Source organism: Jaculus jaculus, chromosome 10 (assembly GCF_020740685.1).
Source record: "Jaculus jaculus isolate mJacJac1 chromosome 10, mJacJac1.mat.Y.cur, whole genome shotgun sequence".
NCBI lineage: Eukaryota > Metazoa > Chordata > Mammalia > Rodentia > Dipodidae > Jaculus > Jaculus jaculus.
In genome coordinates this window covers 17,848,986-17,872,908 of record NC_059111.1, presented here as the reverse complement: position 1 = coordinate 17,872,908, position 23,923 = coordinate 17,848,986, and the positions used below count along the sequence as shown (strand labels likewise).

The 23,923-nt window shown below is 42.1% G+C and overlaps 1 protein-coding gene across 3 annotated transcripts in view; it reads left to right on the top strand.

The window, feature by feature from the left end:
- Uaca (uveal autoantigen with coiled-coil domains and ankyrin repeats) overlaps positions 1–23,923 on the top strand; it is an 88,882-nt gene that overhangs the window by 30,334 nt on the left and 34,625 nt on the right. For 2 of the 3 annotated variants that reach the window (XM_045160268.1, XM_045160267.1), the window contains exons 2-5: positions 14,122–14,255; positions 18,610–18,698; positions 21,764–21,828; positions 22,609–22,666. In XM_045160268.1, the coding sequence (XP_045016203.1) occupies positions 14,122–14,255; positions 18,610–18,698; positions 21,764–21,828; positions 22,609–22,666 (346 nt within the window). Of the gene's footprint in view, positions 1–11,986; positions 12,419–14,121; positions 14,256–18,609; positions 18,699–21,763; positions 21,829–22,608; positions 22,667–23,923 lie in introns of those variants that run through there. The other variant, XM_004666726.2, reaches the window with a different exon arrangement.

Below are 23,923 nucleotides of genomic sequence, written 5' to 3'. Positions count from 1 at the left end.
TGTATTTTTTGTTAGGTTCTGTGGATTGAACCAAGGCCTCACACATGCCAAACAAGCACTCTAAGTTACATTCCCCACCACCAGGCTTTATTTTTCTATTTCTCTTGAAACAAGGTCACTAAGTTGTCCAGGCTAGCCTTGAATTCACCCTGTAGTCTAGGTAGGCCTTGAATTTGTAATCCTCTTGCCTCAGTCTCCCATGTAGTTGAGATTATAGACAGGCCTGTGCCACCAGGCTTGGCTGATCGATTGATATATTTTCTTTCCTTTTTTTTTTTTTTCTTTTTTTTTTTTCTTTTTCAAGGTAGGGTCTCACTCTAGCTCAGGCTGACCTGGAAATCACTCTGTTGTCTCAGGGTGGGCTTTGAACTCATGGCAACCCTCCTACCTCTGCCTCCCGAGTGCTGGGATTAAAGGCGTGGGCCACCACGCCTGGCTCTGATCTATATTTTTAATAAACTCTTGAATGCCTAGACAGTTCTAATAAAGGAGCACATACCTGTGTCAGGGAGGGGTAGACAGTCTGGTATTTAAGTAGCCTAGAATAGATCAAACTGGGTGGCAAGGAAGTCTTGGCAAAGTAGAGCTTTCTCAGTCTTTCTGATTCCAGCCTTTGAAACAAGTTTGTTTTCCTTTTCAACTTCGTAGATAAGATCCCAAAGATGTTGAATTTAGTACTTCACTCACTGCTATCATCACTGTCAGTTCTTTCCTTGACATTTTCTAAGTAGCAAAACCCAATAAAGCAAGATTGATCTGTTATTGTTTGGTCACAAGAATGCTTAGTAGGATATAACTTGCCCTCTCTTCTGTCTATCCCACGGAGTCCTTACCCACTTTCAGAAGATGCAGTGGAAGTGTAGGCGGTGTGTGGACATTGTTGAATAAGGGCAAGGGCATGATCACAGAGAGGAGTCGTGCCAGGGAGAAAGAGGCTGGTTGTACAGCTCTGTTTTCCTGCTTTATTTTAGCAGTCGTCTTTTCTTTTTCTGTTACATAAGCTGTTATATAAGAGGGAGGCATAACTAACCTTTGGACTAAAGAGAATGGGGGAAATATTTCTAACCAATGAACTGTAGAACAGGTCTTTAATTGTGCAGCCTAATCTTAAAAGAATGTTCCTGCTCTTTGTGAGCTTTGCTTTGTGCCATCGCTCAGTTTGGTGGTGTGGCTAACATGGTCTTGGGTTTTATTAAGGAGGCATCCTGTTAATTGTAGGCTACTGTTGAAGCAGATTAGATATTTTGGGGCATTTTCCTGAACTAGATATTATTTAGCCTTTATTTAGGATATATGTACACTTTTCCATTGGAGATTTTATTCAGATTTTCATTCAGATTTTATTCGGTTGTGACTAATTAACCTCCTCTTGTTTTTGGTGCAGTATAGTATCATTGCTATATGTGTGTTTACGTGTAATGTATGCACCTGTGTGCATACATGTGAACTGATCCTAGAGCTCAGTTATTTTTGGATGGATTGCCTGGTGCTAAAGGTGTATGCAGCCACACCCAGCTGCCTTTTCTGGTTCTTTCTTTTTCTTTTTTTCTCTTCCTCCTTCCTTCCTTCTTTCTTTTTCTTTCCTCCTTTTTGAGGCAAGGTCTCAGACTAGCCCAGGCTGACTTGGAATTCACTTTGTAGTCCAGGCTGGCCTTGAACTCACAGTGATCTTCCTACCCCAGACTTCTGCTGGGAGTTTTGGCATGAGCCACCATCCCTGGAAGTGCCTGGCTCAAACTCAGTTCCTCATGCTTACATAGAATATACTCTTGTCCACTGAGGTATCTCTGTAACCTCTTCTTTCTTAAAAAGCCTTTATCTTGAGATTGTGATTGTGAGGTGCTGTTTTATTCATGAGTGTATATGTATGTGTGTGGTGTGTGTGTATATGTGTGAAGGTGCACGTGTGTGTATGTAGGAGCCGCAGGTTAATAGTGAATGTTTTCTGCAGTCACTCTCCCTTAGTTTTTTTTTTTTTTAATTTTTATTTACTTATTAGAGAGAAAGAGAACGAGGGGAGGGGGAAAGAATGGTCATTCCAGGGCCTCTAGCCACTATAAACAAACTCCAGATGCATGTGCCACCTTGTGCATCTGGCTTACGTAGGATCTGGGGAATCAATCCTGGTCCTTATGCTTCGCAGGCAAGTGCCTTACCTGAGCCATCTCTCCAGCCCTCCCTTAGTTTTTGAGGCAGGGTCTTGGACTGAATTTAGAGCTCATCCATCTGGCTAGATTAGCTACCTTGTCTCCAATGCTGGGATTACAAGTGTGTGCTTAGCTTTTATGTGTGTTCTGGGAATCCAAACTCAAGCTGTATGGTTTATTTATTTATTTATTGTATTCACTAATTTTGTTTAGTTGTCCAGACCTGAAGAGGGTAAGGTAGATTATGATATCTAGTATGTTAAAATGTCTTATAAACATTTTAAGACATTTATTGCTCAGCATATAGGCTTGGAAGCAAAGAAAAAAAACTATATGTTAGTATGACAATTTAAAAATATTTGATTCTAAAGTGGTTAAAACATCCTCACAAAAGGAAGTTACCTTAGTCTAGTCTGAAGTTCCTTTTGGAAAATGATGGCGGTGAAGAAATGGAGAAATCCTGCATTTTAGCTCTGGTGGTGCCTGGCTTTCCTCCCCCCTCCTCTCCTCTGGGACCCAGGGTACAGATGATGCATCAGCTGCCCTGGCCAACTTTCAAATCCCTTTGGAATGTAAAGTCATACACGCCGTTTCTTCCTTGTCGCTTAGCATACCGAGCCTCTCCTGAGTATCCAGCCCGACGCTGGCTGACCACGTCATTTCTTTCTCATTTCCTGGTGTGCTGTTTGTCTTTGCTCATCGGAGCACCAGGTTCCTCACGAATGAGGAGCACCCCTGCCCCGGGCTCCCTGTGTCCATCAACCAGAAAGCTCTCTGGACCCTGTCCTTTTTAGGTTTCTATGGACTTGTCACACAGTTAGGCACTGCTGTTCAACTCATCCTTCAGGCCTCCCTCGAGGATTTTGCCTGTCATAAGGAAACTACTAGGTAGCTGTAGAATGATTAGAAATTTCCTTTTTGTCCAAATTCTCTCTCTACCAGTTAAGCTATAGTTCCATTTCTCTAATTAACTGAAAAAAAAGTGAAAACGAAAGCAGCTCTTGAAATGAACCATAGGAGCTGCAGAGATGGCTCACTGGTTAAAGGCCCTTAACTTGCAAAGTCTGTTGGTCTGGGTTTGTTTCCCCAGTACCCATGTGAAGCCAGATGCATGAAGTGTCGCATGTGTCTGGAGTTTGTTTGCAGTGACAGGGGCCCTGGCACACTCATTCTCACTCTCTATCTGTCTCTTGGTCTGTTTCTTAAAAGATAAATGCATAAGAACAGTGTTAAAAGTGTCAGTACAGTAAATCAGCTCGGATGTCTTTACCGGAAAAAATGAGTGGGAACCTCCACTTTGGCACATGTAGCCCTCCCCGAAGCACCCCGCGCATGTCAGGCGGGACAAGCAGGAAGACGCTTGTTTTCATTTACACATTATACAATGGACATGTGCTCTTTTCAAAATTTAAAAATCATATCATTTCTGAAAAATTGATAAATTTGTGGGCGGTAGTAATATGAGACTTTTGAGGTAGTGGAAAGATAGTTCAGTCCGTAAAGCGCTTAGCTTGCCAGCATGAACCCCCGAACTCAGTTCCCAGAACCCACGTGAAGAAAATCTGGGTGTGGTGGCATGTACTTGTATTCTGAGTACTGAGGAAGCCCAAGCAAATGGGTCTCTGGGGCTTGCTGGCCAGCCAGGCTAGCCTATTTGGTGACTTCCAGGCCTTTGAGAGACCCTATCTTAAGGTAGATGGTGAGGCTGGGACAGAGCTCAGTGGGGAAAAGTGCTTGCTGTGCACGCATTGACAACTTGTGTTTAGATCCCCGTAAGCTACTTAAAGTAGGATATAGTAAGCGTCAGTCGTCCCAGCCCTCCTAAAGCAAGACGGGAGGTGGAGATGGCAGGATCCCTGCCAGCCTGGAGTTTGCAGTGGCGAACCACAAGGGATCCTGCCTCAAACATGGTGGAAGGCCAAAGTTGTCTTCTGACCTCCACACATGTGCCCTGATACACACACGTGTAATCGCTTTTTCAAGAAAGTGTATGAGGGCTGGGGTGATGGCTTAGCGGTTAAGCGCTTGCCTGTGAGGCCTGAGGACCCCGGTTCAAGGCTCGATTCCTCAGGACCTACATTAGCCAGATGCACAAGGGGACGCACGCATCTGGAGTTTGTTTGCAATGGCTGGAGGCCCTGGTACACCCATTTTTTTTTCTCTCTCTCAAATAAATAAAAATGAACCAAAAAAATTAAATGATGTTTTGATTAAAAAGAAAAGAAAGTGGATGGTACCTGAGGAATGACATGGAAGATTGTCCTCTGGCTTTTCTATGTGTATATGCATACCTGCACACATGCCCATACATGAATATTCACATGTACAAATGTAACAGTATCCGTGTTAAAGTTTTAATGCAGTGTTAGATCTACCTAATATGGTGATTCAATTTCTATTCAAATGCTGTATTTTCCTTTTCTGAGTGTGTGTGCACTATGTGTGGTGGGTGTATTGTGTGTGCATGTGGTGTGTGTGTGGGGGGGCAAAGGACGATGTCAGGTACCCTCCTCTTTCTCTCTTTTGCTATATTTCCATGAGACCGAGTCTCCCACAGAACCTGGATTTGGCTGTTTTTAGTTCAACTGGCTGGCCAGTGAGCCCCAGGGATTGTCCTGTCTTTGCCTCCTGCACCGCTGGTGTATGCGGCCATGTGACCCTGGTTTTCTGCTTGTGTGCTGGGGATTGAACTCAGGTCCTCTTGCTTACTTGGCAAGTCCTCTTACTTACTGAGTCAGCTCCAGTCCCTATATTTACTCTCTTTTTTAAAAAAATATTTTTATTTGTTTGAGAGAGGGAAGGAGGCAGAGAGCGAGAGCAAGCAGGCAAGAATGAGAATGGGTGCCCCAGGTCCTCCAGCCACTGCAAACTCCAGACGCATGCATCCCCTTGTGTATCTGGCTTACTTGGGCACTGGGGACTCAAACCAAGGTCCTTTGGCTTTGCAGGCAAGTGCCTTAACCACTAAGCCATCTCTCCAGCCCCCTGTATTTATTCTTTAGAAACAGGGGTAAGTGGACTTCCACCATTGCTGTTTTGGTTTGCTGCATGTTAAGCTGTTCATCTCCTTTTCAGACCAGGTAGTCATCAACCATAGACACATGTTGGCTATGATCTGTGATAAACACTAATGCTTCTTATTTTATTTTATTTTTTATTTATTTATTTATTTATTTATTTATTTATTTATTTATTTATGAGAGAGGGAGAGGGAGGGAGGGAGGGAGGGAGGGAGGGAGGGAGGGAGGGAGGGAGGGAGGGAGGGAGGGAGGGAGAGAGAATGTACACCAGGGTCTGTAGCCACTGCAAACAAACTCCAGACACTTGCGCCACCTTATGCATCTGGCTTACGTGGGTCCTGGGGAATTGAACCAAGGTCCTTTGGCTTTGCAGGCAAGCACCTTAACCAGTAAGTCATCTCTCCAGCCACACTAATGCTTGTTAAGAGAGATGTACTGTTTTTATTTGCTATTCGTGGTTTATATTATAAATATATGGCTGAGCACTCACCAAGTTATCTAGAGATGTCAATAGCTTCTATTAAAAGCAGAAAGATGCCTTTGTTAATTAAGGGGGTGCAATGGAAAGGGTATCCTGCTTTTTTTAAAAAAATATTTATTTATTAGCGACAGACAGACACAGAGAGAGAATGGGTATGCCAGGCCTCTAGCCACGGCAAGGGAAGTCCAGATGCATGTGCCACCTTGTGCATTTGGCTTATGTGGGACCTGGAGAATCAAACCTGTGTCTGTAGGCTTCACAGGCAAACACCGTAACTGATAAGCCATCTCTCCAGCTCATGTCCTGCTTTTTCCTGCATCTAAGGGCTTTGGTGATAACTATGTAATGCAGTTTGAAATTTTCTGCATCAGTCAGGTTTATTGGACCATGTATCAACAATGCATGAAATCTGCAGAGACTGAAGTTCAGTGTCATGAGCCCCAGTGAGCCTGCAACCCAGCTTTGAAAGTTACGGTTAACCTGTGGCACCCTCAACACCCTTAGTTAAAATTATGTGTGTGTGTGTGTGTGTGTGTGTGTGTGTGTGTGTGTGTGTGTTGTGCTAATAGTATTATATAAGATTGCATTTTAATACCATTTTTATGATAAAAACTATAATATAAGCTTTTTAATCAGTTTTGAGTGTGCAATTCAGTGTTAAGTGTGTTCACATGACCATGCAGCCCATTGCGGAACTTTTTCACTCTACAGGGCTGAGACTGAAACTGTACCAATTGAACAGTCTTCTCCTCCACCCAGAACCTGATGGCCACCATGCTGCTATCTGTTTCCATGGTAATCACTACTTTAGATTCCTTATGACCGTGGAATCAGACAGCCTGCATGTGTGTGTGAGAGAGAGACTTATTTCACATAGTGTGATATTCTCAAGGATCATCCGTGTTGTGCATGTGACATGATTTCCTCCCTTTATTAGAAGTGCGCAGCATCCCACCGTTTTATCTGGCACAGTCACTCATCTGTCAAGGGTTGGGTTGCTTCTCCTCTTGGCTATTGTTAACAAGGCTGCTGAGCTCAGGAATAAGCTTCTGCATATGTGTCTTTCCTTCTTTATTTTCTTTATTTTTCTTTTTGAGGCAGTCTTACTGTAGCCCAGGCTGACCTTAAACTCACAGTGATCCTCCTACCTCAGCCTCCTGAGCATTGGGATTAAAGGCCTGTACCACCACGCCTGGCTTTCTTTTCTTTTCTGATAGCGGCTGTCCTCATGGGTGTGAGGGTGTATCTCCTTAAGGACTTTCATTTACATTAATGATTAGTAATACTGAGCACTGTTATATACCTGTTGGTCATTTGTATATTGTCTTTGGAGAAATGTGTTTTGAGTCTTTTGCCTGATTTAGAAGTGAATTGTGTATTTTCTTATTTGTAAGCCATGAGATTTTTTTTTTAAAAAAACACTTTCTGTATGCTAGCTCCTTCTCAGATAGATGATTTTCACACATTTCCTCTCATTCTGCACATTGCTTTTCCATTGTGCTCATCGTTTCATTTGCTGCACTCAAGCTTTGCTTGTGAGGCACTTCGTGTCTGTCTGCTTTGCTTTTGCAGTCTGTCGTCATGTCAGACCCCCTGCCAGCAGGTTTCTCCTGTGCTTCCTCCTAGTTTTGTGCTTCTTAGGCTTTTTTTTAAAGTCAGCTTTTATATCTGCTGTGGAATAGGAGTTCAGCTTCATTCTTTTGTGGGTACATATCTAGCCTTCCCAGTAATACTTGTTGAAGAGGCTGTCCTTTCTTCAGTGACTGCTCTTGATGCCCTTGCTGCAGGTCATCTGAGCATTATGTGTGGATTTATTTCTGAACTTTTTATTCCATGATGTCTGGCTGTCCATCAGTTAGTCTGTCCATCCGTCCATCCATCCATCCAACCAATCTCTATGCCAGCCCTATACCTTTTAAATTACAGTAACTTTGTAATATATTTTAAAATCAGGAAGCATGAGACAGCCACATTTGATCTTCTATTTTTTTTTTAATTACTTAATTGCAAGCAGAAGAGGGGTGTAGTGAAGACTTTTGCTTAGTTGTGGTTTTCTGAGGTTCCATGTGAGTTTCAGGATGGACTTTCAAAAAAAAGGAAGACAATGCCATTGGGGTTTTGGTAAGGATTGTGTTCTAGAGGTGACTGCAGGTAGTACAACCATGGGACAAATCCATGAATTTAATTTCTAGGCAGTGTTTTGTAATTTTCAGTGTATGTCTTTCATCTCCTTGGCCAAATGAACTCTAAATGTTTGATGCTTGTAAAAATGGAATGGTTTTCTTAATTTTGGTTTCAGAGTATTGTTAAAGTATGGGAATACAACTAATCTGTGTATTTATTTTGTCTCCTGCAACTTTTCTGAATTTAAGTTTTTTTTTTTTTGGTATACAGTTGTTAGGATTTTTAAATATGAAATTATGCCATCAATAAACAGAGCCATTTGACTTCTTCCTTTGAAATTTGAATGAGTTTGATTTTCCTTCCCCCTCAACCCCCAATCCTCCTACTTCTGCCTCCCGAGTGCTGGGATTAAAGGCATGTGCCATCACTCCCAGCAGATTTCCTTTATGCCTAATTGTTCTGACCAGGTTTTTCAGTATTATTAAATAGCAGTGTTAGACTGGGCACATTTTTTAAATTTCATTTTTTGTGCCTAATCTTAGAGGAAAAACCTTCATCTTTTACAACCAAGCATATTAGCAGTAGACTTTTTACGTATGGTCTTTATAATGCTGAGGTATTTTCTTCTTTTCCCAGTCTATGGAGTATATTTTTGTTGTTTTAATCCTGTTCTAAAGCTTAGCAGATGCTCTTTCTGCATTAATTGAGATGATAGCCTTTGCCCAGTTAATTTGGTATATGATTGATTGATTTTCATATCATGAGCCATCCTTGCATTCTGGGGATGAATTCTGCTTCACTGTAGCATTTAACCCTTTAGATGTGCCACTGAATATGATTCACCCCCTGATTATCTCTATTATGTTCAATATGTTCAAAGATATAGCAAACATTTTATATGCAGATGTATTTATAATACTATTATCTATCAACACTCTTGATTTATTATATTTATTTCACGTCACCAGGTGTCTATAGTCAGTAGTCACATTTCCTAAGGTAGTTTGTTTAGTTAGGGTCACTATGTTCCATTCCTTGTGATGATCCTAAAATCAGTTCAGTCTCTAGGTCCACTTGTATTTCTTTCCTTGCTATATTAGAAGAAACTGCTTTCCCCTGCTGGATTTTCTGTATTGTACCCCGTGACGTGACACTGTCCTTTTGATGTACTGTTCTTCTGCCCTCTGGGCTTCTTCTACCTGTGATGCTTTTATGAAGGTAAAGTCAAGCTCACCAGCCAACTGGTGTGGCTGACATAGGCTAACATTCTTCTTTTGACAATAAATACTGATTTTTCTGATTCTTGTTTAATTTTCATGTGCTTAGCCCCCCTTTTTTTGAGGTAGGGTCTCACTTTAGTCCAGATTGACCTGGAATTAACTATGTAGCTTCAGGGTGGCCTTGTACTCACAGTAATCCTCCTACCTCTGCCTCCCAAGTGCTGAAATTAAAGGTGTGTGCCACCAGACCCGGCTCCTTTTTAAATTTTCAAAAGGTTATTCTTTTTTCAGTGTCTCTGGTGAGGAACAACTACATTACCAGTGCCTTCCATTTTTGGATATTAATATCTGTCAAGCACAGGACCGAGCCTTTCTTATGCAGTAATACTTTGATTTATGCAGATAGTTTTCCATTGTTATCCTTGTTTGGTAGCTGAGAAACTGAGGCTGAGAAAGTAGAGATAAACCCTCCCACTGATATGAGCAGGGAGATAGATAGCAGAGCTGGAATTTGAACCCAGGTTTACCAGATGTAAAGTGCCTGCATTAACTACTGTTGGCAGTACCTTCTGAGGACTTGAGTGAGGTTTGTAGAGAGCAAAGACAGAGCTGAGGTGTGGTGCGCGGGAGGTGAGGGTCGGAGGACGGAGCTGGGTGTGGTGCGCGGGAGGTGAGGGTCGGAGGACGGAGCTGGGTGTGGTGCGCGGGAGGTGAGGGTCGGAGGACGGAGCTGGGGTGTGGTGCATGGGAGGTGAGGGTCACAAGGGTCTGTCATTGACTAGACGGAGGAGTGTTGGCTCTGTTGACATCAGCTGAGCTGTGTGTGCGCTCCTGCTGTGTGTCAGGCCACTAGATATTGTTGTCTGAATGTGGACAGTTGACTAGGAAACACTGTTAGTATGTGTTCCAGATCTGACCTAGTTACCGTGGGACCCAGAAAAAAGAGGACTCATGGAGCCTATTTGGTTCCTGATCTTTAAAAAGAATAAGAATCTAGGGCTGGAGAGATGGCTTAGCGGTTAAGTGCTCGCCTGTGAAGCCTAAGGATCCTGGTTTGAGGTTCGGTTCTCCAGGACCCACATTAGCCAGATGCACAAGGTGGCGCAGGCGTCTGGAGTTCGTTTGCAGTGGCTGGAGGCCCTGGTGCACCCATTCTCTCTCTGTTCCTCTATCTGCCTTTCTCTCTGTGTGTCACTCTCAAATAAATAAATAAAAATGAACAAAAAAAAATTAAAAAAAATTTAAGAACCTAGTGACTAAAACATTTCTTATTCAAAAGTCATTTTTATAGCTTTAAGACAGACATAGAAAAGACTGCTGTCCAGTAGAATTGGAGGGCCAGGTAGAAGAGAGCAAGGACTGTTGAGCAGTGTGAAGAAAAGGTACATCAGCGCTGGGTAGGGACAACAGCTACTAAGGTAGAGGGGCCTTTGAGGCCTCAAGGAGGTGAGATTGGATAGGAACTTAAGTGAAAGCTAGGATAGAACCTTCCAGGCTCAGGGACAGCAGAGGCAGGAATTTGCTCAGGCTCTTAAGAAGCCACAGGCGGAGGAGGTGGCAGCAGAGGACACACAGTTCCGTCTCCTGAGCACGAACCGCTCCTTAGATGGCTGCAGCTTTCCTCCTCTTTGTGTTGTGGGCCTCTGCTGTCCTATTTCTAGAAGAATGTGCCTGCTTTGTAGCCCAAAGCACAGGCCAGAGTTCTGTGGCAGATTTCCTGTGAAGAAGAGTGAATAGACTGGGTGGAGTCTCTGGGTCCAGCCATGAGTCCATTGTGATTATCTCATGTGGTTTTGGGGGCGGGGGGGGGGGGGTGGGCAAAAAACTCATTGTTTTAAAAATAATACCTTATGGTGTATTCTATGTTTTATAATTGAAAATGGGCTTAATGTTTTAACTTGAAATAATAGGGAACAAATTTCTTGTTGAAGTTCATGACAGACTTCAGCTGGCAGCCGGGTCTGTGGTGGGGCAGTCCCTCCTTCCTCCACGCTTGTGATGGAATGCTTCGCCTTGCTATGACAGGGTTTTCCTGAGTGTGTCTCTTCAGAGGAAATATAAATTATTCTCCTGCTACTGTAAGTAGAACACGGTAAAGAGATTTAAACATACACGTGCCCACCCACCCACCCCCAAGCCTGTGGTTGTACCATTCCTGGCAACGTGAGGAATGTTGGTCCAAATGTGCATATCAGGAAGAATGTGGAACAATTCTGACTTTTTCCTCAGAAGTGAACTTAGAGTCTAGTTCAGTATTTGGTATGGATTTGCCTCTTGTCATGTTTAATCAGTTTACTTGTTATTTTTTTTTTTAATTTCCTGAATCCAGATAATTTGACTCTTCACTGCTAAAATATTTACTTGTTCTAACAGGCAGGGTGCTAAACTTGGAAATTAGGAGTACTAAGTTAAATTTAAAATTTGTGGAGCAGTGTTCCTCATGTGCCATCTATTTCATGTCTTGGCAGTGCCTCCGTCTCTTCCCTTTTAACATGCAAGGAGACAGGCTGGCAGCAGTTGTAAGCCGAGACTGGTGTATGCAGAATGAGCCTGGTAGGCTACTAAAACGGGGAAATTTTGAAAGTGTTACGGTGTGTGTGTGTGTGTGTGTGTGTGTGTGTGTGTGTGTGCACGTTTCCTTAAATTCAGTGTGACACATTTGCTTTAAATAGAATTTTATGTTCTGTTTGTCAAGGTTATTATAGCTTCATGATAGATGATACCTAGACAGAACTTGTTTTAAATATTGTTTTTTAGAATAACCAGATTTGTCTGCTGCTCATAGGGTTGTCAGTGTGTCCCACAAGTTGTTTTGATATATTAAGTATGTTTTACAACACATTTGAGTCATTTCCCCCCAGGAGCCCTGAGGTTTATTACTCAGAGGAAAAGCATGCCTTTGCACTATATTCTTAGCTGCTCCTCTCTCTCACTCAGCTGTCAGGTCCTATGGAATCTAAAATAGAACCCCACCAATGGGAAGCCGGCCACACTCGCTGTTTACTGGCCACTTCCACGCGGTCAGTTTGCTCGGCTGCAGCCAGTGTCTGCGTTACAGCGTGGAGGCTGCAGGAGACAGAGCAGGTTTCCCGTGGGGTCCCCCAAAGGGATGCCTCTGGAAGGCAGCTTACAGAGACTAAGAAATAGGAGGAGGAGTTTACAATACCTGACTTGGGCTGCTCCTAACCCAGTGCTGTGCACCAACAAAGATAATTTTCCAGCATTATGAAGGCAAAGAAGAATCCTGATGACAGACAGACTGCTGAAGACCCGAGCTCAGTGCGGCCCGGCATGTGAGGCCGAGGACGGGGCCCCCGTTAGCAGTTAGCTGCCGAGATCTGTAACTGCCCATCCCTCTGGTTAGCAGCGAGAGACTGAATCCTGTCTATGATGAGCTGTTGGTTTTCTTGTGCTCCTAAGGACAAAGTAGGTATCCCAGAAGTACAGTGGGAGATCCTGCCCTCAGCTTTCTGATCTGCGTTCTTTTAAATGTTGCTTTTATTGATACCGGTCTCTTTGCTTCTTCCTGATTTTATTACTGCCACTGGAGTTACTGACATACAACAAAAGTTATTTGTTTTTCTTTTGCGGTGGGGGGGGGGTTTTAAAATCACAGGATAGAGTGTTAATACTTGAGCAGTATAACTGTTTACTGACACAGAGCCAGAAATAGTGCTTGATGAAGCCAAGCTGAAAATCAGGATAATAGGAGATGTTTAATCAGTGTTTACTTATCTTTTTGTTTTGTTGTTTTTAGCATTCCTTTGGACTTTTATAGTGATTCGTGTAGCTGCTTTCTCCACTAGCTAGTTTCCTTGGAAATAAAGGCTTTTAATTGTCAGGGTAAATTAATCAATTTAGAGCATGTGTTTATGTGCTAAATGTGACTTAATCCTTCAGGCCAGTGGACACTCAGTGTCTCTGAGGTCCTGAAGCAGGCAGGGAGCTGTTTTGTTCTGCTGTTAAGACAAGTGGTGCCTGCAGTTAGGGTAGATTTTAAGCCAATTGCAGCCTTATGCCATTGTTGACAGGTTGAAGTTAGGAAGATGTAGGTTAGTCATAAAATTTAGCTAACCTTAGTACATTTCTGAGGTCTGTATAGGCACTCTTACAAGATTCCATCAAAATATTAAATTTCAGGGGAGAGTCATAAATTGAATATGTACTTTTTTTTCATATCCAGCTTTCCGTATTTGTCTCTTATTTAGTAAAACCACTTCCTAATGTATAGTGATTTTCTTTCTCGGAGAGGACAGATGTACAATAGTAGTATTGATAAAACATTTAGAGAACCTGCAAATGATCTTTTTTCCTTTCAGAGATTTGTTGTATTTGTGGGCATAGGATTTGCTTTGTTAAGTTATGCAAAAAATATACAGATGGATTTAGCACAAATTTAGCAGAGAGTTGATGTAAGACTTTAAAAGGCTAAAGTCTTTAGTGTTTAAAATCACTACTTTATTTCTGGTATTCTGACATTTCTGTTCACTAAGAAAAGATCCAAGTTATTGGCTTTACAATGTCTTGAATGTGTTTTCTCCAATTAAAACTAAAGCTAACCTTGGTACAATTAAAATACATATTGTGTGGGCTGGAGAGATAGCTTAGTGATTAAAGCATTTGCCTGTGAAGCCAAAGGACGCAGGTTCAAGTCCTCAGGACCCACACAAGCGAGATGCACAAGGTGGCACATATGTCTGGAGTTTGTTTGCAACTGCTAAAGGCCCAAGCAGGCCCATTCTTTCTCTCTCTCTTGATCTCTCTGCCTCTTTTTCCCTCTCTCTCTCAAAATAAACTTAAAAAATTAAAAACCCATATTGTGTGGCACTTCCTCCTATTAAAGAAAATTACCTTTCACCTTCCTCTGAAATTCATGTATACTTAGTCTTTGCTATAGTTAAAATTCTGTGGGGAGTGATGATGAGAAACACAGATTTTTCTCAAAAGTTTCAAATAAAAAGCTGTTGCTATGTCATGTGTTGGGAGAGATTTAGTAACTCTACTCTTTTACTGAGTTCAGCAAAACAGGGAGAAGGAAATTTGGGGTGCAACTAGAAAATGAACATAGTATATGTTTCTTCTACTTAATCTAGTACATTGTTTTCTTTTTTCTCCTTCTTTTTTTGTAGCTTGCAACAGATTGGAATAAATATGACGACCGATTGATGAAAGCTGCAGAAAGGGGAGACGTGGAGAAAGTGTCCTCCATCCTTGCTAAAAAGGGAGTCAATGCAGGCAAACTCGACGTGGAAGGCAGATCTGCGTAAGTATTGGCCACGATAGAAGCAAGTCAGAAGAATACGCAAAGTATTTCTCTGCTAAACACAGGAGTGAGTATTAAGAGGTGGATAGTTGCTATTTGCTGCCAGTCACCACTTGGAGTGCATGGCAGTTAAACTGTGAATTACCCTTGTGAGCTGTGGTTATCAGCCCATACTATTGACTCTTCCAAGCTAGAGAGAAAGCTGCAGAGTGTTCCGCCTTGTCTTGTTGCTCAGGTCCCGTGGTGGGCCCCAGCCCGGGGTGTTTGGGACATTTTCATTTATTGGCTTTCCTGCATCCATTATCCTACTTGATCTTTGAAGCATCTTTCCTCCTCCACCCTCCCAACCCGTAATTCCTTGTTGTAATTTGGATGCTTAGTTTAGAGGAGAAAGTGCTGAGCAGGAAGAAGGCCAAGTCGCTAGCCTTGCTCAGAGAGGCGTAGGAGTACTCCCACTTTGTTTTCATGTTCCTGAGGAGAACTCCTAGCTTGTTTATATGCGTGAATCACAGTCCCCTCCCGCATCCAACTCAGAGCTCCATCACTGCCCATCTTGCTGGGGATAAGGAGCAGTTAGGTTACAGGGCAGATCTAGATTGAGTTAGGGCTCTATGACTCTAACGGTTGAAGCTGATCTGGGCACTCTTCCAATGCGAGGTGAAAAGTCACATTTCCTGAAATGCCTCAATCTTTTACTTGCATGATATTTTCTTTTCAAAATCTTATACTTGGAAGCCAGATACTAAATATAGAAATGAATATTAGGAAGTGAATAGTTAATGTTGGTCACTGGCTCGGAATGCGTGATACTGAAATGAAGTTGGCAAAGTAGTTTTTTAAAAATATTTTTGTTTATTTATATTTATTTATTTGAGAGCAATAGTCAGAGAGAAAGAAGCAGAGAGAGAGAGAGAGAGAGAGAGAGAGAGAGAGAGAATGGGTGCACCAAGGCCTCCAGCCACTGCAGACAAACTCTAGACGCTTATGCCTCCTTGTACATCTGGCTAACGTGGGACCTGGGGAATTGAGCCTTGAACCAGGGTCCTTAGGCTTCACAGGCAAGCGCTTAACCTCTAAATCATCTCTCCAGCCCCAAACTCAGTAGTTGTTTTTTTTGTTTTTGTTTTTGTTTTTTTGAGGTAGGGTCTCACTCTAGTCCAGGCTGACCTGGAATTCATTATGTAGTCTCAGGGTGGCCTCGAACTCACAGTGATCCTCCTGCCTCTACCTACTGAGTGCTGGGACTAAAGGTGTGTACTACCACGCCCAGTAACTCAGTAGTTCTTTAAGAGCAATCAAATATGAAAACTTTTAAACCCATAGGGTTTCAGTGTTAATCACATAGCAATTTTAGAGCTATGGGAACATTGGTTATTTTGAGTCCTTCCCCTATTTTTGCTCTAGTTTCTTCTTTCCCAAATGCTAAGATGGTCAAAGATTAGGGATTATTCTTTGTTATGAAACCATATTTCTTCAGTTCTATCTGCACTTTCAGTGTTTCCAGTGAATGGTTTGTTGAGATTTTGCTTGGAATTTTGGTTTAAAGTTCAATTTTGAGTTAGATTACTTATACTAATAAATTATATAAATTTAGTGTCATTGGATAATATGCATTCTGGTTTGTGAAATATTTGAATCCTGATAGTCTTTGAGGCTTTCACTGTAGGAAGTAGAAGTCACCCTGGGATTCACAGGACAAAATATTTCCCTTTTAATCTACACATATAAGCTGTATTCTTCCTTAATGAAAACGTTTTGTATTTAAGTATAAGGCATATTACAAATATATTTTCTGTACTATCTGCAACCACAGGAAACTTATTTTTAAGGTTTTTTTTTTGTTTCATTTCAATATTGAAATTTAAGACAAAACTAAGTGCTTCTTTATCTCCATGTGGTTCCAGAAAGGAAGTTCTTGAAACCTACTCACAGCTCCAGGGGCCAAGACAGACCAGATCTGTTTTCTTCATCCTTCCCTCTCTACTAAGTGTAGCTGCTACCTAAGGGGAGATAGTTTGCAGAGGGTCTCCTGTAGCAGCTGAAGAACCATGGACTCCACTTCCTGACCCGTGCCCTCCTTACTGTCAAAGGGCTGGTCATCACCATCCCCACTGCTTTCTCTGGAATCAGGAATTCTAGGGTCCTAAGATGCTCACCTCTCTAGGTCTGTCTTTTCTTGCATTTGGGAACAGTAATTTTTGTCATCTTGTGAGATTGTTGATGCCCCCAAGCAGGCACTCTTGTTTTGTGCTGCTTCTCCAGGTGTCCTCAGAGGCAGTGGTTGTCTATTACCTGTATCTTCCTTGGTGGAAGTAGAATTCCATCTTTTGTTTGTTTGTTTGCGACAGGGAGAGACAGACAGACCGACAGGATTGGTGTGCCAGAGCCTCTAGACACTGCAAACAAACTCCAGAAGCATGCCGCTACCATGTGCATCTGGCTTACATGGGTTCTGGGGAGTTGAACCTGGGTCCTTAGGCTTCGTAGGCATTGCCTTAACCACTAAGCAATTTATCCAGTTCATCTTTTGTTTTTAAGAAAGAAAATATGGAGTTGGTTTTTTAATCATCAAAGAAAATTCATTTCCATAAAGCATCTTTTTCATATTTCCAACCCTTTGCATGAATTTAAATGATTGACATATCTCTGTGAAACATGCCTATGATTTCTAGCACACCAGCATTAACAGTGTAGTACAGAGTTGTTGTGATTTCTGCCCTTTGGTATGTTGTCTGGGGAATGTTGATCTGTTTTGAAGAGAGAGCTTTCCAAATTTTGTGATCTAGGAATGAAAACAAATAAAACAGTATCTCCAGGGTTGTTAGGAGGCAAAGTACCTTTGTGTGCAGGAAGTTAACATTCAGAAAGGTCCTAATGGTACACTGTGGGATAGAATGATAAATGATATCCTTGGACATGATTTACTTACCCTACCAAAAAGGAAACATAATCTTACTCTTGATAACATTCTACTCTTAGGAACATGTCTTACTCTCTAATTTCGATTGTGTACAAATGTTCTCTACTTAGGGCTGCTTGGTTTCTAGTTTACATCTTACCTATCTAGTAGCTACTCACAGAATCACAGGACAGTGGTGTGTGATACCTGAAAATAAACTTGTAATCATCAAATTTTGTCCAAGTCTTCAGTTATTCAGACATTTTAGGATCTAGCATCTGTATTTGGTTCAGGGACTATAGTATAAAGGAAAACAGACAAAAATCTTTCCTTTTATTGTATGCAGTTGAGTAGGAAAAGAACAGTAGACTACAAAGGGAATCAATAGTTAATGTATATATTATCAAAATGTTAAGCTCTCTATAGAATAACGAAGACAGACAGCTTCTAGGGCTGGGAGGGCACATGGCTTCTCAGCGGTGCGGGCAGAGAGGAGGCCTCCTTGAGCGAGAATCTCTTCCAGCTCCCTCCTGAGGCCTTTCCTGCCCTGACTCCTGACTTTGACCGTGCTTAAGGAACTCTTCCATTTCTGCTGAGCTCAGTGTGCTTTGCCAACAGCTCCTACCATCCCGACCTATTTGGAATTGGCATACACTAGTCAGTATCAGTTGTACTTGCACCAACAATGTTTCTATAAATATTTTTTGTTTAATAAACTATTAGATGCTTAAGGAAGTAATAGAATATTTTATTAACTGGCATCTTGAGTAGCAGATGGCTTAAAGTTAGCTTCTTAAGCGGGCTTGGCAGGCTTGACTTGCCTTCGTAGCAAAGTTGGTCAGTGTGTCTGTTGATGCGAAGCGTCAGCCAATCCGTGAGCAAGAGGAGGACGTCCAGCCCTGTCCTCGGTCACTGCCTGGGGACAAAACAAAAAAGCACCAGGTCTTTGCTTTTAAGGGAAGTTTCAGTTGTCTTGAAGGATTTTCTGTGTCAGGTTTAGATTAATGACTCTGAGGAGATAAATCTTTTGACCTTGGCGTCGGTCTTCCACTTCACCTTCCCTCTGTGGCAGTGTCAGTACAATTGGAAGCAGACAAAATGAGCCGGTAGAGTTTTCAGGGCGCATTTAGTAAGCTTCAAGCAGCAATGCCTTTTGCTACTGAAATCCTAAGTGACAGTGCTAATGATACTGATTTCATTTTATAAAGGCTACTGAATATTAAAATATTTTGCTTGCTCTAAGAAAGATTTCTAGACTGCCTTGGCTTATTCTGTGATTCAGTTTGGGGCACTGTAGATTTCAGATTTTTGGATTAGAGATGCTCAACTTCTAAAAGCATTCTAATGTAGCCTTTAAAATGTGTGTGTGTGTGTTGAATAAAGAATGGCATTAGTGTAACGTTTCAATTACTTTATTAGTTTCCACAGGATAACAAGTATTTTTCTTTTATTTAGCTTCCATGTTGTGGCCTCCAAGGGGAATCTTGAGTGTCTGAACGCCATCCTCATACATGGGATTGATATCACAAGCAGTGATACTGCAGGTAGGTCTCCAGAGTGATTGTCTGCATGAGGGGTTCCAGCACTGACTCTCCCCCCTACTTCTCTCCCTCTCTCCTTGTGTTCCTCTTTTCCTCCCTCCCTGACTCCCTCCGCAGCTCTTTCCCCTTCTCCCTTCTCTTCAGTCTCTCGTTCTTGCTGATTAGTGAAGCCAGAGCCTTGCACATGCTAAGAGAGTGCTCTTCCCCTGAGGTACCCACCCCCCTCCCACTGCGGACATTCTGAGTCTGACCTAGATGTAACATAAAAAGAGAAGTCCTTGAGTGTCTGTGTTTAAATAGGTAAGAACATTAGAACAAGAGCAGCCTTGGCAGTGGAGATAATAAGGATAGCTGACATGTATATTATCTTTGTGTGCCGCTGTGTACACTGCTGAGCCCTCACCCACTTCACCCGTACTCAGTCGTTCACCAGCGTGGGTGTGGGATGCTGGGCTCTCAGCACCCGTCCCAGGGCTCTGCAGCAGAGGCGTCACAGTCAGGACCGTGTTCGTAACTCCTAGGCTGACTGAACTCAGGTCCACACACTTGGCAAGTGCTTTCACTGCCCGGCCGGCTCCCCAGCCCCAGCCCCAGGCATAAGTGACGCTAGAAATTGTAAACTATTACTCTTCAGAACTCTTATAATTATGCATTTTGCTGATTCCAGTTCAACCAGTGTCCTGTGTATGCTTGTGTCCCCTCTGTTCTGGCTGTTGTTTTGCTAATTTAGTGACTTTGGCCCACCCTCCTTCATGCTGATCAGCTCATGTGCTTTTTCAAGCAGTACAGACATTATCTTGGGCATGGTACCCGGGCTTAGCCGCTCCGTGTGCCCTGTCTGCTGCTGATGCTGCAGCTATGTCGTGTTTTGGTTTGATTTCTCTTACTTCACTTGTTACTAGAACTGTCCTTTCTTGAGAACAAGGATCATTCTTAATGGCTTTTGTGTATGTTTTAATCCACATGTGAATATTTGTTTTTATGTTTATAGCCAGTTGTGGTGGCATATACCTGTAATGCCAGCACTTGTGGTGCTGAGGCAGGAGGATTATGACTTTGAGGTCAGCTTGAGCTACGTAATGAGTTCTTGGCCAGCCTGGGCTATGTAGTGAGACACTTTCTCATAAAAACTGACCAAAAAACAAATAAACAACCCAACTCTGTGTCTGTATATAAATTATCACAGGTCTTTTTTATATGAAAATATATTTTAAACAAGAGATTAGTATCTGGTAACCTTTCCTCCCCAACTCTTTTTGCCATTTCCCTTGAAATAGCATATTTTTGATCTGATGTTTCCTTGATTTTTTTTTTTCTTTTTGCTCCCATGTCTCAAGTACCTAAATTTAGCATTTCCTTTCCCTTGGCCTGATGTTTGTGTGATCAAGTTTCTGTAGCATTTTGATGGAACCAAGGCCATCAACAATGTGCCCCAGTCCACCTTCCCCATCCCTTTACAGTTATTTTGGTCATTTTTCACATAGTTTCTAGGAGACTGCCCACTAATAGTGACAAATGGAAATTTAATTATGTGGTGCTGGGAATTGAACTCAGGATCTCAGCACATGCTAGGCAATCACTTCTACCCCTGAGGTACATTCCCACCAGCAAATTGAAATGTAAACCTTCACAGCTGACTGACAATTAGAGAATGAGTGAGTGGGGACAAGTATATTGTGTCTCTGTCTGTTTAAAGACCTGAGCTGTCAGTGTTTGGTTCTAGCACCTGTTCAATCGGAAATGATCAGGCCCAGGAAAACTTACTGCATATTGAAACTCATAGAAAACTGAATGAGAACTGAAAGCCAGTCAGGATGATCAGAATGTATTATGTCCTTTCTAGAAGAAAGATAGACTTGTAAAATTAAGTTATATGTCAAGATAATCATGGGGTTGGGGAGATAGCTCAGTGGTTAAATGCACTTGCTGCCCAGTCCTGACAACAGAGTTTAAATCCCAGGGCACCAATAGCAGTGGAAGATAGAGTCAGAAGAATGTGAAAATTCACAGGCCAGCAAGACTAGTGTTCACAGTGGCCAACAACAAGAATGACCCTGTCTCAAACAAGACAGAAGACAGAGGTGACCCCGAGTTTGTCCTCTGATCTCCGTCTGTGCACCTGGGCATGGGCATACCACACACACAGGGCATGAGGAGAGAGACAGAGATGTTTGAGATTGGCCAGAGAAGCATTAAAGATTAGAAACTGACCTAGCCTACTGAAACCCTGTGATTGTTCACCATTCAAGAGAGATGTATATTCAATATAAGTACAGTTAAGAGTGTTTGGGGTGCTGGAGAGATTGTTTAGTGGTTAAAGGCACTGGGTTGCAAAGCTTGGTGGCCTGGGTTTGATTCCCCAGTACCCATGTTAAAGCCTGATGTACAAAGTGGAGCATGTATCTGGAATTCATTTTCAGCAGCAAGAGGCCCTGGTGCACCCATTGTTTCTCCCTCTCCCCCAAAACTGAAAACAAAAAGAGTTTTGAGTTGTGATGTTCTCTGCAAGTTTATCTTTTTTAGAACTCAGTCAGACTTTGAGACCATGATAACCACTTCTCCCCAACCCCTTTGGCATTTCCTCTAATATGCACATTTTAATTCACATTAGATTTGAGCAGGTTGTCTGATTTCCCTCCCCCCGCCCCCCAGAGGCACAGACTCCTAATGAACTTTGAGTTTTAGCTGAAGCTTAGAAATCAGAGGAAGCCTCTTGTGTGACGTCTTCGTTTTCAGTGCCCACACTGGCTGTCTGGAGCTCTTGGGCATTCTCTCCCTTGCTCCGCTCCCTTTTCCTCTCCCCGTGCTCCCTCTTCCCCAGGCCAGGGTTTAACTGCCTGCTTTGTTTCTAACACTGCTGTCTAGGGGTTTGTATGATTAAGTTTCCTTCCCATGTTGAGAGCCTTGATGTGTACCTTATCTCCTATTAAGGAGCAAAGGAGATGAAACACCTCAGAAACTGAAAGACAGCTTACAAATTCAGCATCCCGTGAACTCAATTTGAAGGGAAAAAGAACCCTATTTCTATGAAAAATACTTCCCCACATAGACTTTACTTTCTTTCCTAGGGAGAAATGCTCTTCACCTGGCTGCTAAGTACGGACATGCTCTGTGCCTACAAAAACTGCTGCAGGTAGTAGATGCCATCCACCGCCAGCTTCAGTACGGGGCTGCAAATAGGAAATGTGTTTTCAGTGTCGGAGTTTGAGATCAAAGGAAATGGCAGGCTAGCTCTGCTAGCTTACACGGTATTTTCTCCACCATTTGTGAAGGAATGTGAAGAATAAAGAACAAAAACTCTAAGGAAGTGAAATGCATAACTCAGTGTATTAAAATAAACAAGGAAGATGTGACCTTCCTGTTGACATTAGCTGGAGACTGGAGTTTTCTGTTGCCTAGAACATTGCATAAGCTAAAGTAGTACAGCATAAACGACACGTTGCGTACCTGTGCAGACGCAGGTAACGTACGCTCCGGGATGTCAGCACCATTACTTACAGTGCTTATCAGACAGCCTCAGAGTTCTGTGTGAGTTGGCCGCACTGAGGTCTCACAGGGCCCGGTTACACATGTGCTCGTGTGTCACAGCAGAATTGATTTGTTCTTCTAGTTCAGTAGTTCATTTTGGTGCTTGCTGGGAAAAAAAAAATCCCAAACAATAACATATTTTCAATATCTCATGCTATTGTAATGGACCATATGTTTCCTGTTTGGTGAAATACGGTTAAGTTTACAGTTATGTGGTGGTATTATATTTGTTTCATGTCAAAATATTTAGTAGATTGTCTGAAAGTCTGTACTTTCTTTGATAAGTAGAATATTTTAAGATTAAATAACAGCTGTTCATGTGAGTCTGGATATTGAATTTTAAAATAAAACTCTCCTAGATCATTACATTTCTGTGTTTTTACAGTATAATTGTCCCACTGAACACATAGACCTGCAAGGCAGAACTGCACTTCACGATGCAGGTGAGCATGGGATCCTCTCAGACCTAATTTTTTTGTGTGTGCAAATGTACAATCATTCAAAGCAAGCCTCTAATATGAATTCGTTTGTCTAATTCATGGAGAAAAAAATATTAAAGGTTTTGTGTGATTAAGACTGAAATTGATTACATTTCACAGCTTAAAAAGATTCATTCAGCCAATAGTTATAGGCCAGTCAGTTTGTTGGAGACTAAAGGCATGAAGATGAATAAAGCTTATGCCTGTTGACAAGGAGTGTCACACACTGTGTGTGTGTGGGGTGTGTGTGTCTGTGTAAATTGGTATTAGAATGAGAAAATGCTTACTCTTTTCTAAAAATTCAGGTCTACATAATTAAAATGTTGAACTTCATTTTTCCCATTTGCAAAATGAGGTTATTACAAACTGGAATAAGTAGTTACAATTAAATCATAAGTAATGCCTGGTGTATGCTCATTTCTGAGTTAATGGTGGTAGTTGTTTGGATTTAGTCAGTACTGAATACCTTACCACTGTAATGCACCATGTTTTAAAGAGTTTACTAGGAATTTAACAGATTTCCTTAATCATACTTGGTGTCTTAACTTGTCTGCATTATTATTTAGGTGTCATAAGGAAAGTACACTGATAGAAGTTAGGTATTTAAGTAATTTTGGAGTATAATATAGCCTGACTTCCTGCCTGACTCCTCTTCCAATTCTGAAATTCTTCATGTTTTGTTTTTTCTTTTTTCCTTTTGAGGCAGGGTCTTACTCCAGTTTAGGCTGACCTGGAATTCACTATGTAGTCTCAGAGTGGTCTCGAACTCACAGTAATCCTCCTACCTCTCCCTCCCCAGTGCTGGGATTAAAGATGTGCAACACCATGCTCAGCCCTTTCTGAAATTCTTCACCTTTGCCCAAAGGCCAAAGGAAAGAAAGCAGTCTACTCTGTCTTCATATCTACAGAATATCTATTTAGGTTAAAGCTAAAGACATATCAAAGTTCAAATTTCCTTCAGTTCCTTCACTTCTTAAAATATTTTTATTTATTTATTTGCAAGCAGAGAGAGAGAGAGAGAGAAACTGTTGGTGTACCAGGGTCTTCAGCCCCTGCAGACAAGCTCCAGTGGCCCACATCTTGCTTTACATGGTTACTGGGGAATTAAACCCAGATCATTGGGCTTTGCAGCCAAGTGCCTTTACTGTTGAGTGCTCTCTCTCTCTCTCTCTCTCTCTCTCTCTCTCTGTCTGGCTCTCCTTACAGCTTTTTTATAGCTTA